The sequence below is a fragment of the Anolis sagrei genome, chromosome 5 (genome assembly GCF_037176765.1).
Source record: "Anolis sagrei isolate rAnoSag1 chromosome 5, rAnoSag1.mat, whole genome shotgun sequence".
NCBI classification, from domain to species: Eukaryota; Metazoa; Chordata; class Lepidosauria; order Squamata; family Dactyloidae; genus Anolis; species Anolis sagrei.
This window is the reverse complement of record NC_090025.1, coordinates 4,176,767-4,191,319: the sequence shown is the minus strand read 5'-3', so window position 1 is coordinate 4,191,319 and position 14,553 is coordinate 4,176,767. Positions and strand designations below refer to the sequence as shown.

At 46.3% G+C, this 14,553-nt stretch overlaps 1 protein-coding gene across 1 annotated transcript in view; it reads left to right on the top strand.

Moving 5' to 3' along the window:
- The first annotated feature begins 4,518 nt into the window (after positions 1-4,518).
- The window catches only part of LOC132777130 (drebrin-like protein), a 49,516-nt gene continuing 39,481 nt past the window's right edge, over positions 4,519-14,553 (top strand). The window contains exon 1 of the mRNA XM_060779494.2: positions 4,519-4,671. Coding sequence (XP_060635477.2) covers positions 4,580-4,671 — 92 coding nt within the window. The 5' untranslated portion in view covers positions 4,519-4,579. The remainder of the gene's footprint in view (positions 4,672-14,553) is intronic.

The window sequence follows — 14,553 nt, the reverse complement described above, 5'->3', positions numbered from 1 at the left end:
AAAGCCCGGCTGCTCATTGGAGGGAAGGAGACTAGAGACAAAGTGGAAGTCCTTTGGCCACATCATGAGGAGACAGCAAAGCCTAGAGAAGGGAATGATGCTGGGGAAAGTGGAAGGCAAAAGGAAGAGGGGCCGACCAAGGGCAAGATGGATGGATGGCATCCTTGAAGTGACTGGCTTGACCTTGAAGGAGCTGGGGGTAGTGACGGCCGACAGGGAGCTCTGGCGTGGGCTGGTCCGTGAGGTCACGAAGAGTCGGAGACGACTGAACGAATGAACAACAACATGGCCATGTTCTATGGCCATGTGGTTCTCAACCTTGCTAATGCCGTGACCCCTCAATGCAGTTCCATATGTTGTGGTGACCCCCAACCATAATATTGTTTTCGTTGCTACTTGATACCTGTCATTTTAACACTGTTATAATCGTAATGTAAATATCCGATATGCAGGATGTATTTTCATTAACTGGACTAAACTGAACACAAATACCTAATATGCCCAAATGTGAATGCTAGTGGGCTTGGGGGGAGGATTGATTTTGTAATTTGGAAGTTGTAGTTGCTGGGATTTATAGTTCACCTATAATCAAAGAGCATTCTGAACTCCACCAGTGATGGATTAAAACCCAACTTGGCACACAGAACTCCCACGACCAACAGAAAACACTGGAAGGGTTTGGTGGGCATTGACCTTGATTTTGGGAGTTGTAGTTCACCTATATCCAGAAGAGTGTTGTGGATTCATGCAAAGATGGATCTGGACCAAACTTGGCACAAATACTCAATATGCCTAAATGTGGAGTCTGGAGAAAATAGACCTTGACATTTGGGAGTTGTAGTTGTTGGGGTTTATAGTTCACCTACTATCAAAGAGCATTCTGAACTCAACCAACATTAGAATTGGGTCAAACTTCCCAAACAGAATCCCAATGACCAACAGAAAAGACTATCTCAGTTCTTGTGGGTTTTTTCGGGCTATATGGCCATGTTCTAGAGGCGTTTCTCCTGACGTTTCACCTGCATCTATGGCAAGCATCCTCAGAGGTGAGGTCATAGATGCTTGCCATAGATGCAGGCGAAACATCAGGAGAAATGCCTCTAGAACATGGCCATATAGCCCAAAAAAACCCCACAAGAACTGAGTGATTCCAGCCGTGAAAGCCTTCGACAATACAGAAAATACTATGTCGCATTGACTGACCGTCTGTGCAGGGTTCCATACTTTGCACTTTAACAACACAACCGTTCAATGCTAAGGCTTCTGGCCAAAATGGAACTGTAGAGGAGAATCTACCAAACAAGCCAGTACCTGCCGCATACCAGTACTGCCATCTGTTGAGGAGTTACGAAGGGGGAGGCACTACTTTTCATTCAACCCTCGTATCAGGCCCTGAACCTCCAAACCCCTCATCGTCTATGAGAATGCTTGCCATAGATGCAGGCGAAACGTCAGGAGAGAATGCCTCTAGACAATGGCCATATAGCCTGAAAAACCCTACAACAACCCCTCATCTTCATTTGGATGGACCACAACAGGATATCTCTACAAATCCCCACTGACCCTGCAAACTCCCAGTATTCAGATTGTGTGCAAAATGGTCCCTTGGGATCTCTTCCAACGCAAAGATTCTATGTGATCCTATTGCTTAGCTCTCTTCTTTAGCCTGTTTATCCAGCCCAACGCAATTATTCTATGCAATCCTATTGTTCTGCTCTCTTCTTTAGCCTGTCTATGGAGCCAGACTTCTAGGACGGAGCTGCAAAGCCTCAGAGAAAAGAACAACTCAGGCATGAGCGACAGAGGCAAACAGCAAAACAACAGAGAGTAAACAATCAAGGACATCTAATCACCTCTCAACAAAAGATTGCCCCAGGCACTGCCAAGCCATCAAATGCTAATTAAGGTGCTCAGTTGAAACATTCACCCCTAGAACCAGCAGAGAAGAGTTCTTTGTCTCACCCTGGGCATTATTCCACAGATATATAAACCCATTTTCCTACTTCCAACAGACCTCACTACCTCTGAGGATGCTTGCCATAGATGTAGGCGAAACGTCAGGAGAAAATGTCTCAAGAACATGGCCATATAGCCCGAAAAAACCTACAACAACCTACTACAACAACTGGATGGCCATCTGTCGGGAGTGCTTTGATTGTGCTTTTCTTGCATGGCTGAACTAGGGTTGGACTAGATGGCGCATGTGGTCCCTTCCAGCTCTATGATTCTATGATTGCATTGAGGCTGACGCAGGCATGCGCTCCAAGGAGGGCCAGAGGCACCACAGCGGCGCCACCAGAGGCGGGAATGGGTTTGTTTTGGCAAGGCCGCCCTGCCTCCCCATTAGCCTCATGAGTCTCAAACTGGGGCTGGAGGCCAGCCCTAGTCCTCTCCTTCCACATGTGTGTTCGGCCCCCAAAACAGACATACTACACGCCTGTTGTGGGGATTTAAAGGGGGGGTCTGCATGCAAAGGGAAGCCCCCAACTCTTGGGCAAAGGGTAGCATCTGCTTTAATATGTGCGAGAAATGCCCTGCTTCCAGCAACAAATTCTACCCAAACCATCCTTGGACCTTAGCATCATAGAGATCCTGAGGGACATCCAGCCCGTCCCCATTTTTCCAGGAAGTAAGACACAGTCAAAGCCCTCCCGACAGATGGCCATCCAGCCTGTGCATAAAAACCTCCAGAGTAGGAGACTCCACCAGACTCCAAGGCAACATGTTCCACTGTCAAATAGCTCCAACCACCAGGCCAAAAGGGAAGGAAGAGAGGACAAAAGGGAGAGAGGGAGGGAAGGAAAGAAAGAAAGAAAGAAAGAGGAGAAGACGGAAGGAAGGAAAGAAAGAAAGAAGGAAAAGAAAGAAGCAAAGAAAGAAAGAAAGAAAGAAAGATAAGAAAGAAAGAAAGAAAGAAAGAAAGAAAGAAGAGAGAATAGAAGGAAAGAAGGAAGGAAAGAAAGAAGAAGGAAGGAAGGAAGGAAGGAAGGAAGGAAGGAAGGAAGGAAGGAAGGAGGAGAAGAAGGAAGGAAAAAAGGAAAGAAATAAGAAAGAAAGAAAGAAAGAAAGAAAGAAGAACAGAAGGAAGGAAAGAAAGAGGGAAAGAAAGAAAAGAGGAAATAACAGAAGAAGAGAAAGAAGGAAAGAAAGAAAAGAAAGAGAGAGAGAGGAAGAGGAGAGGACAGAACAAAATGTGAATTTTAACTGTGATTTTTTCTTAGTGCTGTTTGTGTTGAATTCTGTTTTAATGTTTGTATATTTGTATATTTTGAATTGTATACTAATGCTTTTATGTCAAGCTGCTTTGAGTCTCCTTTGGGCAGATTAAGCAGGGTATTAATAATAATAATAATAATAATAATAATAATAATAATAATACCCCATCGATATTATTATTATTATTATTATTATTACTATTATTATTATTATTATTACTCTTCTTTGGGTTGGATGAGGATGGCTGATGTATACTCAGAGCTCAGATCCATTTTACCTGGGGATCCCTTGGATTTTGAGGAGGGGGCTCTCTCAGCCCTTGAATATCCAATCTGGCCAAGTGACCCCAAACAGAGGGTTGCCTTCAGATGGAGGTGACTTTAAGATATGTCCAGAGAGGGACAGCCTGAATGTCAGAGGGAGCTAGGTAAGTCTTGTTCTTTCCTTCTTCCTTCCTTCCTTCCTTCCTTCCTTCCTTTCTTTCATTCATTTATCTTTCCTTCATCCCTTCCTCCCTTCTTTCGTTCCTTCTCTCTGCTCCTCTTTCTTTCTTTCTTTCTTTTTCTTTCTTTCTCTTTTCCTTCCTTCTTTCCTTTCTTCCTTCTTTCTTTCTGTCCTCTCTTTTTTCTTTCCTTCCTTCCTTCCTTCCTTCTGTCCTCTCTTTTTTCTTTCTTTCTTTCTTTCCTTCATTCTTTCTTTTTTCTTTCCTGTCTTCTTTCTTTCCTGTCTTTTTTCTTTCTTTCCTATCTTCCTTCCTTCTTTCCTTTTGTCATCTCCTCTTTCTTTCTTTCTTTCTTCTTTCCTTCTTTCCTTTCTTCTGTCCTCTCTTTCTTTTATTTCTTTCTTTCTTCTTTCTTTCCCCCTTACTTCCTTCTTTCTTTCCTTCCTTCCTTCTTTCCTCACCTCTTTCTTTCTTTCTTCCTTCCTTCCTTCCTTCCTTCCTTCCTTCCTTCCTTCCTTCCTTCTGTCCTCTCTTCTTTCTTTCTTTCCTGTCTTCCTTCCTTCCTTCTGTCTTTCCTTCCTTTCCGTCCTTCTTCTTTCCTTCTGTTCTCTTTTCTTTCTTTCCTTCTTTCCTTCCGTCTTCTCCTCCTTCTTTCTTTCCCTCCCTCCCTCTTGTCCTCTCTTCCTTCCTTCCTTTCCCTCCCTCCCTTCTTCCCTTCCGACGGGGCGCTCCCTCCTCGAGTTCTCCTCCTTCTCCTCCTCCTCCTCTTCCTCCTTCAGGTCTGGGCCGTTCCCTCCCCTGGAGCTCCTGGAGGGCTTGGCTGCCTGCTCAGTTGGGGCGGGCCTTGGTTCCTCCTCCCTCCCTCCTTCTCTTCTTGCCTTCCTTTGCCTTGCTTGCCTTGCCTCCCTCCTTCCCTCCGCGATGGCGAGCCTGCCCGTGGACCTGGACCAGCACCGCCTGGCCCTCATGGCCGCCAAGGGAGACGTGGTCAGCGGGAGCGCGGCCGCCAACTGGTGAGACCCCCGCCCACCCTCAATCCCTCCCTCCCTCCCAAACCGGGACCCTGACCCTAACCCAAGCCAGACGAACTTCCAGGCGGACAGCGGGAGCCTTCGGGGACCGCGCCCCCTCCCTCCCTTCTCCGGCCAAGACCCCTTCCTCCCGGAGAAGAGACCCTCCCCAATTTGCCCAGGCAGGAGACGAGACCCTCACCTGGGGAGGGGGCCAAGGCGGGGCTCCCAAACCCAAACACACCCAAGGCGCTTTGGGTTGCGACTTGGGAAGAAGAGCCAGGGAAGGGGTCTCCAGCTTGCCTTTCCGGTGGGTGGGATTGACAGGGACCCCTCCTCACTCTGGGCTGCCTCTTGACCCCCCTCTCCGCGCCTCTTTTCCTCCCTGGGGGTGGATTATGAAACGCCGCGGGTGGATTTTGGACTTAGGAACTGAGCCGGAGGAGCTCAAGGCTCAGAGAGTCACAGGACACCCAACTCAAGCCCTCCCAACAGATGGCCAGCCACAGAGGGAGACTCTGCAGGACAGACAGTTCCTACTGTCAGGGTTCTTCCTAAAGTTTAGCTCAGGCCTGGGCCAACTTGGGCCCTCCCTCCAGGTGTTTTGGACTCCAACTCCCACCATTCCTAACAGCCGGAATGGTGGGAGTTGGAATGGTGGGAGTTGGAGTCCAAAACACCTGGAGGGAGGGCCCAAGTTGGCCCAGGCCTGCTGTAAGCTAAAGGTTGAGAGAAGGAGACATGAGAGCGGTAAGAAGAGCTGTTCAGCAGTGGAACTCTCTGCCTCTGAGTCTAGTAGAAACTCCTTCATTGGAAGCTTTTAAACAGAGCCTCAGGGCCATCTGTCAGGGATGCTTGGATGGTGTTTTTCCTGCATGGCCATTGAGGAAGACGTCCCTGATTGTAAGAAGAGCTGTTCAGCAGTGGAACTCTCTGCCTCAGAGTGTGGTGGAAGCTCCTTCCTTAGAAGCTTTCAAACAGAAGCTGGAAGGCCATCTGTCGGGGATGCTTGGATGGTGCTTTTCCTGCATGGCAAGGGGCTGGACTAGATGGCCCTTGAGGAAGACCTTCCTGACCATAAGAAGAGCTGTTCAGCAGTGGAACTCTCTGCCTCTGAGTCTGGTGGAAGCTCCTTCCTTGGAAGCTTTTGAACAGAAGTTGGAGGGCCATCTGTCAGGGATGCTTGGATGGTGCTTTTCCTGCACAGCAAGGGGTTGGACTAGATGGCCCTTGAGGAAGACCTTTCAGACCATAAGAAGAGCTGTTCAGCAGTGGAACTCTCTGCCTCTGAGTCTGGTGGAAGCTCCTTCCTTGGAAGCTTTTGAACAGAAGTTGGAGGGGTATCTGTCGGGGATGCTTGGATGGTGCTTTTCCTGCATGGCAAGGGGTTGGACTAGATGGCCCTTGAGGAAGACGTCCCTGATCGTAAGAAGAGCTGTTCAGCAGTGGAACTCTCTGCCTCAGAGTGTGGTGGAAGCTCCTTCCTTGGAAGCTTTTGAACAGAAGTTGGAGGGGTATCTGTCAGGGATGCTTGGATGGTGTTTTTCTTGCATGGCAAGGGGTTGGACTAGATGGTCCTTGAGGAAGACGTCCCTGATCGTAAGAAGAGCTGTTCAGCAGTGGAACTCTCTGCCTCAGAGTGTGGTGGAAGCTCCTTCCTTGGAAGCTTTTAAACAGAAGCTGGAGGGACATCTGTCATGGATGCTTGGATGGTGCTTTTCCTGCACAGCAAGGGGTTGGACTAGATGGTCCTGGAGGAAGACCTTCCTGACCATAAGAAGAGCTGTTCAGCAGTGGAACTCTCTGCCTCTGAGTCTGTTGGAAACTCCTTCCTTGGAAGCTTTTGAACACAGGCTGGAGGGCCATCTGTCAGGGATACTTGGATGGAGCTTTTCCTGCATGGGAAGGGGTTGGACTAGATGGTCCTGGAGGAGCTGTTCAGCAGTGGGGTTGGACTAGATAGCCCTTGAGGATAGAATCATAGAATCATAGAATCAAAGAGTTGGAAGAGACCTCATGGGCCATCCAGTCCAACCCCATTCTGCCAAGAAACAGGAATATTGCATTCAAATCACCCCCGACAGATGGCCATCCAGCTTCTGTTTCAAAGCCTCCAAAGAAGGAGCCTCTACCACACTCCGGGGCAGAGAGTTCCACTGCTGAACGGCTCTCACAGTCAGGAAGTTCTTCCTAATGTGGAATCTCCTTTCTTGTAGTTTGAAGCCATTGTTCCATTGCGTTCTAGTCTCCAGGGAAGCAGGAAATGAGCTTGCTCCCTCCTCCCTATGACTTCCCCTCACATATTTATACATGGCTATCATGTCTCCCCTCAGCCTTCTCTTCTTCAGGCTAAACATGCCCAGCTCTTTAAGCCGCTCCTCATAGGGATTGTTGATCATTTGAGTCGCCCTTCTTTGTACACATTGCAGCTTAGAGTCAGCATCTCCCTTCAATTGTGGTGCCCAGAATTGGACACAGTATTCCAAGTGTGGTCTAACCAAGGCGGAATAGAGCATGGGGAGCATGACTTCCCTGGATCTAGACACTATGCTCCTCTTGATGCAGGCCAACTTCCCATTGGCTTTTTTTGCCGCCACATCACATTCCTGGCTCATGTTTAACTTGTTGTCCACGAGGACTCTAAGATCTTTTTCACACGTCAGGCCTCATCGTCCCCCATTCTGTCTCTTTGCATTTCCTTTTTTCTTCCCAAGTGGAGTCTCTTGCATGTGTCACTGTTGAACTTCATTGTGCTCATTTCGTTAGTCTTCCCTCTTAGCCAAACCTCCCCAGCTCCCTCCAAAGGATCCATACTTTCCAGAGCTTGACCGTTTCGGCCTCCCTTCCCTGGGCCCCTTCCAGCTTGACCGCCTCCTTCTTGCTTTGGCCAGGACTGGACACAGGGTCATTATTCCAGGTGAAGGTTGACCAAAGCAAAGTGGCTTACACGATATATATATACATACAATATATTGAATTATTAACATAGTACAATATCAGTATTTTATATTACTATATTGTACTACAGTGGTTCTCAACCTTCCTAATGGCGTGACCCCTTAATATAGTCCCCCATGTTGTGGTGACCCCCAAAAATAATATTGCTTTCATTGCTACTTCATAACAGTCATTTTACTACTGTTATAAGTCATAATGTAAATATCTGATATGCAGGATGCATTTTCATTCACTGGACCAAACTGGGCACAAATACCCAATACACCCAAATGTCAATGCTAGTGGGGTTGGGGGAGGATTGATTTTGTAATTTGGGAGTTGTAGTTGCTGGGATTTATAGTTCACTTATAATCAAAGAGCATTCCGAACTCCACCAGCGATGGATTTGAACCAATGTATTCTCGAAGGCTTTCATGGCTGGAATCACTAGGTTCTTGTGGGTTTTTTCGGGCTATAGGGCCATGTTCTAGAGGCATTTCTCCTGACGTTTCGCCTGCATCTATGGCAAGCATCCTCAGAGGTTGTGAGGTCTGTTGGAATTAGGACAATGGGTTTATATATCTGTGGAATGACCAGGGTGGGGCAAAGAGCTCTTCTCTGCTGGAGCTAGGTGTGAATGTTTCAACCTTCATTAGCATTTGAAGGCCTGCCTGAGGCTGGGAAAATCTCCTGCTGAGAGGTGTTATTAAGCTGTGCCTGGTTGTTTCCTCTCTGCTTCATTAGCATTTGAAGGCCTGCCTGAGGCTGGGAAAATCTCCTGCTGAGAGGTGTTATTAAGCTGTGCCTGGTTGTTTCCTCTCTGCTTCATTAGCATTTGAAGGCCTGCCTGAGCCTGGGAAAATCTCCTGATGAGAGGTGTTATTAAGCTGTGCCTGGTTGTTTCCTCTCTGCTTCATTAGCATTTGAAGGCCTGCTTGAGACTGGGAAAATCTCCTGTTGAGAGGTGTTAAGCTGTGCCTGGTTGTTTCCTCACTGCTGTTTTTGAACCAAACTTGGCTCCCATGACCAATGGAAAACATTGGAAGGGTTTGATGGGCATTGACCTTGAGTTTGGGAGTTGTAGTTCACCTATATCCAGAGAGCACTGTGGACTCATGCAATGGTGGATCTGGACCAAACTTGGCATGAATACTCAATAGGCCCAAATGTGAACACTGGTGGAGTCCGGGGAAAAATAGATCTTGACATTTGGGAGTTGTAGTTACTGGGATTTATAGTTCATTACAATCAAAGAACATTCTGAACTCCACCAACAATAGAATTGGCTCAAACTTCCCACATGGAATCCCCATGACCATCAGAAAATACTGTGTTTTCTTATGGTCTTTGGCGACCCCTCTGACACCCCCTCGCGACCCCCTCAGGGGTCCCGACCCCCAGGTTGAGAAACACTGTACTACACCATTATTTGGTCATGTCAGGAGCGACTTGAGAAACTGCAAGTCGCTTCTGGTGTGAGATAATTGGCCGTCTGCAAGGACTACACAATTATATTGTAATATTATTAGTAATATTATTGTAATATTATTAGTAATATTAGATGTAATATACAATATATACCGTAATTATAATATTGTATTATTATTAGTAATATTATATTGTATCTATATAAATACAAATGTCATGTTCGTTTGTGGGATCAACATAACTCAAAAACCACTGGACAAATGGACACCAAATTTGGACACAATACATGTATCAGGCCAACAAATGACCATCACTCATAAAAACACAAATATATACTGTAATTATAATATTGTATTATTATTAGTAATATTATATTGTATCTATATAAATAAAAAATGTCATGTTCGTTTGTGGGATTAACAGAACTCAAAAACCACTGGACGAATGGACACCAAATTTGGACACAAGACATGTATCAGGCCAACAAGTGACCATCACTCGTAAAAACATGAAAAACACAGCAGAAGAGACGTAAAGAGCCAAAAATACATTACAACGCATGTGCAAAACCACACATATATATTTACAAACACACATATATACACCCACAAAACACATATACACAGACTGGGCCACAGCAACGTGTGGCAGGGGATGGCTAGTTACATTATAATATTATAAATATTATACGTAAATACAATATATTATATTATATTATTAGTAAGGCACAGGAGACAAGATGGAACTGTCTTCAACACTCTGGCTAGAACAGCAGTTGGTGATCGAAAGGTCGCAGGTTCAATACCAGGGAGCGGCGTGAGCTTCCGCTGTCAGCCCTAGCTTCTGCCAACCTAACAGTTCGAAAACATGCAAATGTGAGTAGATCAATAGGTACCGCTCCGGCGGGAAGGTAACGGCGCTCCATGCAGTCATGCCGGCCACATGACCTTGGAGGTGTCTACGGACAACGCTGGCTCTTCGGCTTAGAAATGGAGATGAGCACCACACCCCAGAGTCAGACATGACTGGACTTAATGTCAGGGGATGTCTGTGGTGGAGGAAACACATATAATCTAGGTTGTAATTGTCCCAGAATGAAAGCATTCACTTGGGTGGTGGGCAGTGTGGTGTTGGTGGAGGACACTGGCAGGGTTCTTGGACATGTTTACACTGGGATGTCTGTGGTGGAGGAAACACATACAATCTAGGTTGTAATTGTCCCAGAATGAAAGCATTCACTTGGGTGGTGGGCAGTGTGGTGTTGGTGGAGGACACTGGCAGGGTTCTTGGACATGTTTACACTGGGATGTCTGTGGTGGAGGAAACACATATAATCTAGGTTGTAATTGTCCCAGAATGAAAGCATTCACTTGGGTGGTGGGCATTGTGGTGTTGGTGGAGGACATTGGCAGGGTTCTTGGACATGTTTACACTGGGATGTCTGTGGTGGAGGAAACACATACAATCTAGGTTGTAATTGTCCCAGAATGAAAGCCTTCGCTTGGGTGGTGGGCATTGTGGTGTTGGTGGAGGACACTGGCAGGGTTCTTGGACATGTTTACACTGGGATGTCTGTGGTGGAGGAAACACATACAATCTAGGTTGTAATTGTCCCAGAATGAAAGCCTTCGCTTGGGTGGTGGGCAGTGTGGTGTTGGTGGAGGACATTGGCAGGGTTCTTGGACATGTTTACACTGGGATGTCTGTGGTGGAGGAAACACATACAATCTAGGTTGTAATTGTCCCAGAATGAAAGCCTTCGCTTGGGTGGTGGGCAGTGTGGTGTTGGTGGAGGACATTGGCAGGGTTCTTGGACATGTTTACACTGGGATGTCTGTGGTGGAGGAAACACATACAATCTAGGTTGTAATTGTCCCAGAATGAAAGCCTTCGCTTGGGTGGTGGGCAGTGTGGTGTTGGTGGAGGACATTGGCAGGGTTCTTGGACATGTTTACACTGGGATGTCTGTGGTGGAGGAAACACATACAATCTAGGTTGTAATTGTCCCAGAATGAAAGCCTTCGCTTGGGTGGTGGGCAGTGTGGTGTTGGTGGAGGACATTGGCAGGGTTCTTGGACATGTTTACACTGGGATGTCTGTGGTGGAGGAAACACATACAATCTAGGTTGTAATTGTCCCAGAATGAAAGCCTTCGCTTGGGTGGTGGGCAGTGTGGTGTTGGTGGAGGACATTGGCAGGGTTCTTGGACATGTTTACACTGGGATGTCTGTGGTGGAGGAAACACATACAATCTAGGTTGTAATTGTCCCAGAATGAAAGCCTTCGCTTGGGTGGTGGGCAGTGTGGTGTTGGTGGAGGACATTGGCAGGGTTCTTGGACATGTTTACACTGGGATGTCTGTGGTGGAGGAAACACATACAATCTAGGTTGTAATTGTCCCAGAATGAAAGCATTCACTTGGGTGGTGGGCAGTGTGGTGTTGGTGGAGGACATTGGCAGGGTTCTTGGACATGTTTACACTGGGATGTCTGTGATGGAGGAAACGCATATAATCTAGGTTGTAATTGTCCCAGAATGAAAGCATTCACTTGGGTGGTGGGCAGTGTGGTGTTGGTGGAGGACATTGGCAGGGTTCTTGGACATGTTTACACTGGGATGTCTGTGATGGAGGAAACACATATAATCTAGGTTGTAATTGTCCCAGAATGAAAGCATTCACTTGGGTGGTGGGCAGTGTGGTGTTGGTGGAGGACATTGGCAGGGTTCTTGGACATGTTTACACTGGGATGTCTGTGGTGGAGGAAACACATATAATCTAGGTTGTAATTGTCCCAGAATGAAAGCCTTCACTTGGGTGGTGGGCAGTGTGGTGTTGGTGGAGGACACTGGCAGGGTTCTTGGACATGTTTACACTGGGATGTCTGTGGTGGAGGAAACACATACAATCTAGGTTGTAACTGTCCCAGAATGAAAGCATTCACTTGGGTGGTGGGCAGTGTGGTGTTGGTGGAGGACATTGGCAGGGCCCTTGGACATGTTTACACTGTGATGTCTGTGGTGGAGGAAACACATATAATCTAGGTTGTAATTGTCCCAGAATGAAAGCCTTCACTTGGGTGGTGGGCAGTGTGGTGTTGGTGGCGGACATTGGCAGGGTTCTTGGACATGTTTACACTGGGATGTCTGTGATGGAGGAAACACATATAATCTAGGTTGCAATTGTCCCAGAATGAAAGCCTTCACTTGGGTTGTGGGCAGTGTGGTGTTGGTGGAGGACACTGGCAGGGTTCTTGGACATGTTTACACTGGGATGTCTGTGGTGGAGGAAACACATACAATCTAGGTTGTAACTGTCCCAGAATGAAAGCATTCACTTGGGTGGTGGGCAGTGTGGTGTTGGTGGAGGACATTGGCAGGGCCCTTGGACATGTTTACACTGTGATGTCTGTGGTGGAGGAAACACATATAATCTAGGTTGTAATTGTCCCAGAATGAAAGCCTTCACTTGGGTGGTGGGCAGTGTGGTGTTGGTGGCGGACATTGGCAGGGCCCTTGGACATGTTTACACTGTGATGTCTGTGGTGGAGGAAACACATTTAATCTAGGTTGTAATTGTCCCAGAATGAAAGCCTTCACTTGGGTGGTGGGCAGTGTGGTGTTGGTGGAGGACATTGGCAGGGCCCTTGGACATGTTTACACTGGGATGTCTGTGGTGGAGGAAACACATACAATATAGGTGTGAGCTTCCGCTGTCAGCCCTAGCTTCTGCCAACCTAGCAGTTCGAAAAACATGCAAATGTGAGTAGATCAATAGGTAGGTAACGGCGCTCCATGCAGTCATGCCAACCACATGACCTTGGAGGTGTCTACGGACAACGCTGGCTCTTCGGCTTAGAAATGGAGATGAGCACCAACCCCCAGAGTCAGACATGACTGGACTTAACGTCAGAGGACTACCTTTACGTTTACCTTAAGGGTAAAGGTTGTCCCCTGACATTAGGTCTAATCGTGTCCGACTCTGGGGGTTGGTGCTCATGTCCACTTCTAAGCCGAAGAGCCGGCATTGTCTGTAGACATCTCCAAGGTCATGTGGCCAGCATGACTGCATGGAGCGCAGAGCCAAGTGGGACTATACTTCCCTTGATGTAGACGCTCTACTCCAATTAATGCAGCTTGGAGTCACATCTGGGGGCTTCTCACCCATTGGTGCCCTCCTTCCTTGGCATCCCTTCCCTCCACAAAGACGTGGAGCCACAAAGGGATGGGTCCCAGATGTGGCGGGCAGCCCCTTTGATGTGCCAAAGCCCCCCTTCCTTCTTTCCTTCCTTCTCACCTGGCTGCCACATGGGCCCTAAGCACATCCAGAGCAGCCCTTGCACAGAAGGGAGGGCTCTGGGACCCAGATCAAGAGCATAAGGATTGCACACACACACACACACCCCATGCATTTCCCAGGGACTACGACAACAAGGTGGCTTTGGCAGCCTCCCTTTGTGCCTTTCTATTGGCTGGATGCATTTCCTCCCATTGAGGTTGAGAAACCCAGCAGAGGGGCAAGCAGGCTCTCTCTGGTAGTCTTCCTAAACTTCCCAGCGGTGTCTCTTCATTCATAAATAAAGCCTTGTTCATAAGATTTTGGAGTGAAAGGTCGCAGACCAAGACCTATTGCACTTTTACTGCCATTCAAACCGGCACTTTAAGGCTTATATATTAATATAATATACTAGCCGTCCCCTGCCACGCGTTGCTGTGGCCCAGTCTGTGTATATGTTTTTGTGTGTGTATATATTTGTGTAGATGTGTATATATGTGGTTATGTGCATACATTATATGTGTTTGTGTGTATATATTTGTGTATGTGTGTATATATGTCTGTGTGTGTATATATATATCTGTGTATTTCTGTGTTTATATGTGTATATGTATATTGTGTATATTTATGTGATTGTGTATATGCATATATGTGTGTATATATATATGTATATCTATGTGTATATGTGTGTAGGCGTATGTGTGTGTATGTATGTGTGTATATATTTGTGTATTTCTGTGTTTATATGTATATATGTATATTGTGTATATTTGTGTGCTTGTGTATATGCATATATGTGTGTGTGTATATGTATATCTATGTGTATATGTGTGTAGGTGTATGTGTGTGTATATATGTGTGTATATATTTGTGTATTTCTGTGTTTATATGTGTATTTGTATATTGTGTATATTAGTGTGCTTGTGTATATGCATATATGTGTATATATATATATGTATGTGTATATGTGTGTAGGTGTATGTGTATGTGTATACATATTTGTGTATTTCTGTGTTTATATGTGTATTTGTATATTGTGTATATTAGTGTGCTTGTGTATATGCATATATGTGTATATATATATGTATGTGTATATGTGTGTAGGCGTATGTGTATGTGTGTGTATATATATGTGTGTGCATGTATGTATATATGTGTATACATATTTGTGTATTTCTGTGTTTATATGTGTATTTGTATATTGTGTATATTAGTGTGCTTGTGTATATGCATATATGTGTGTGTAT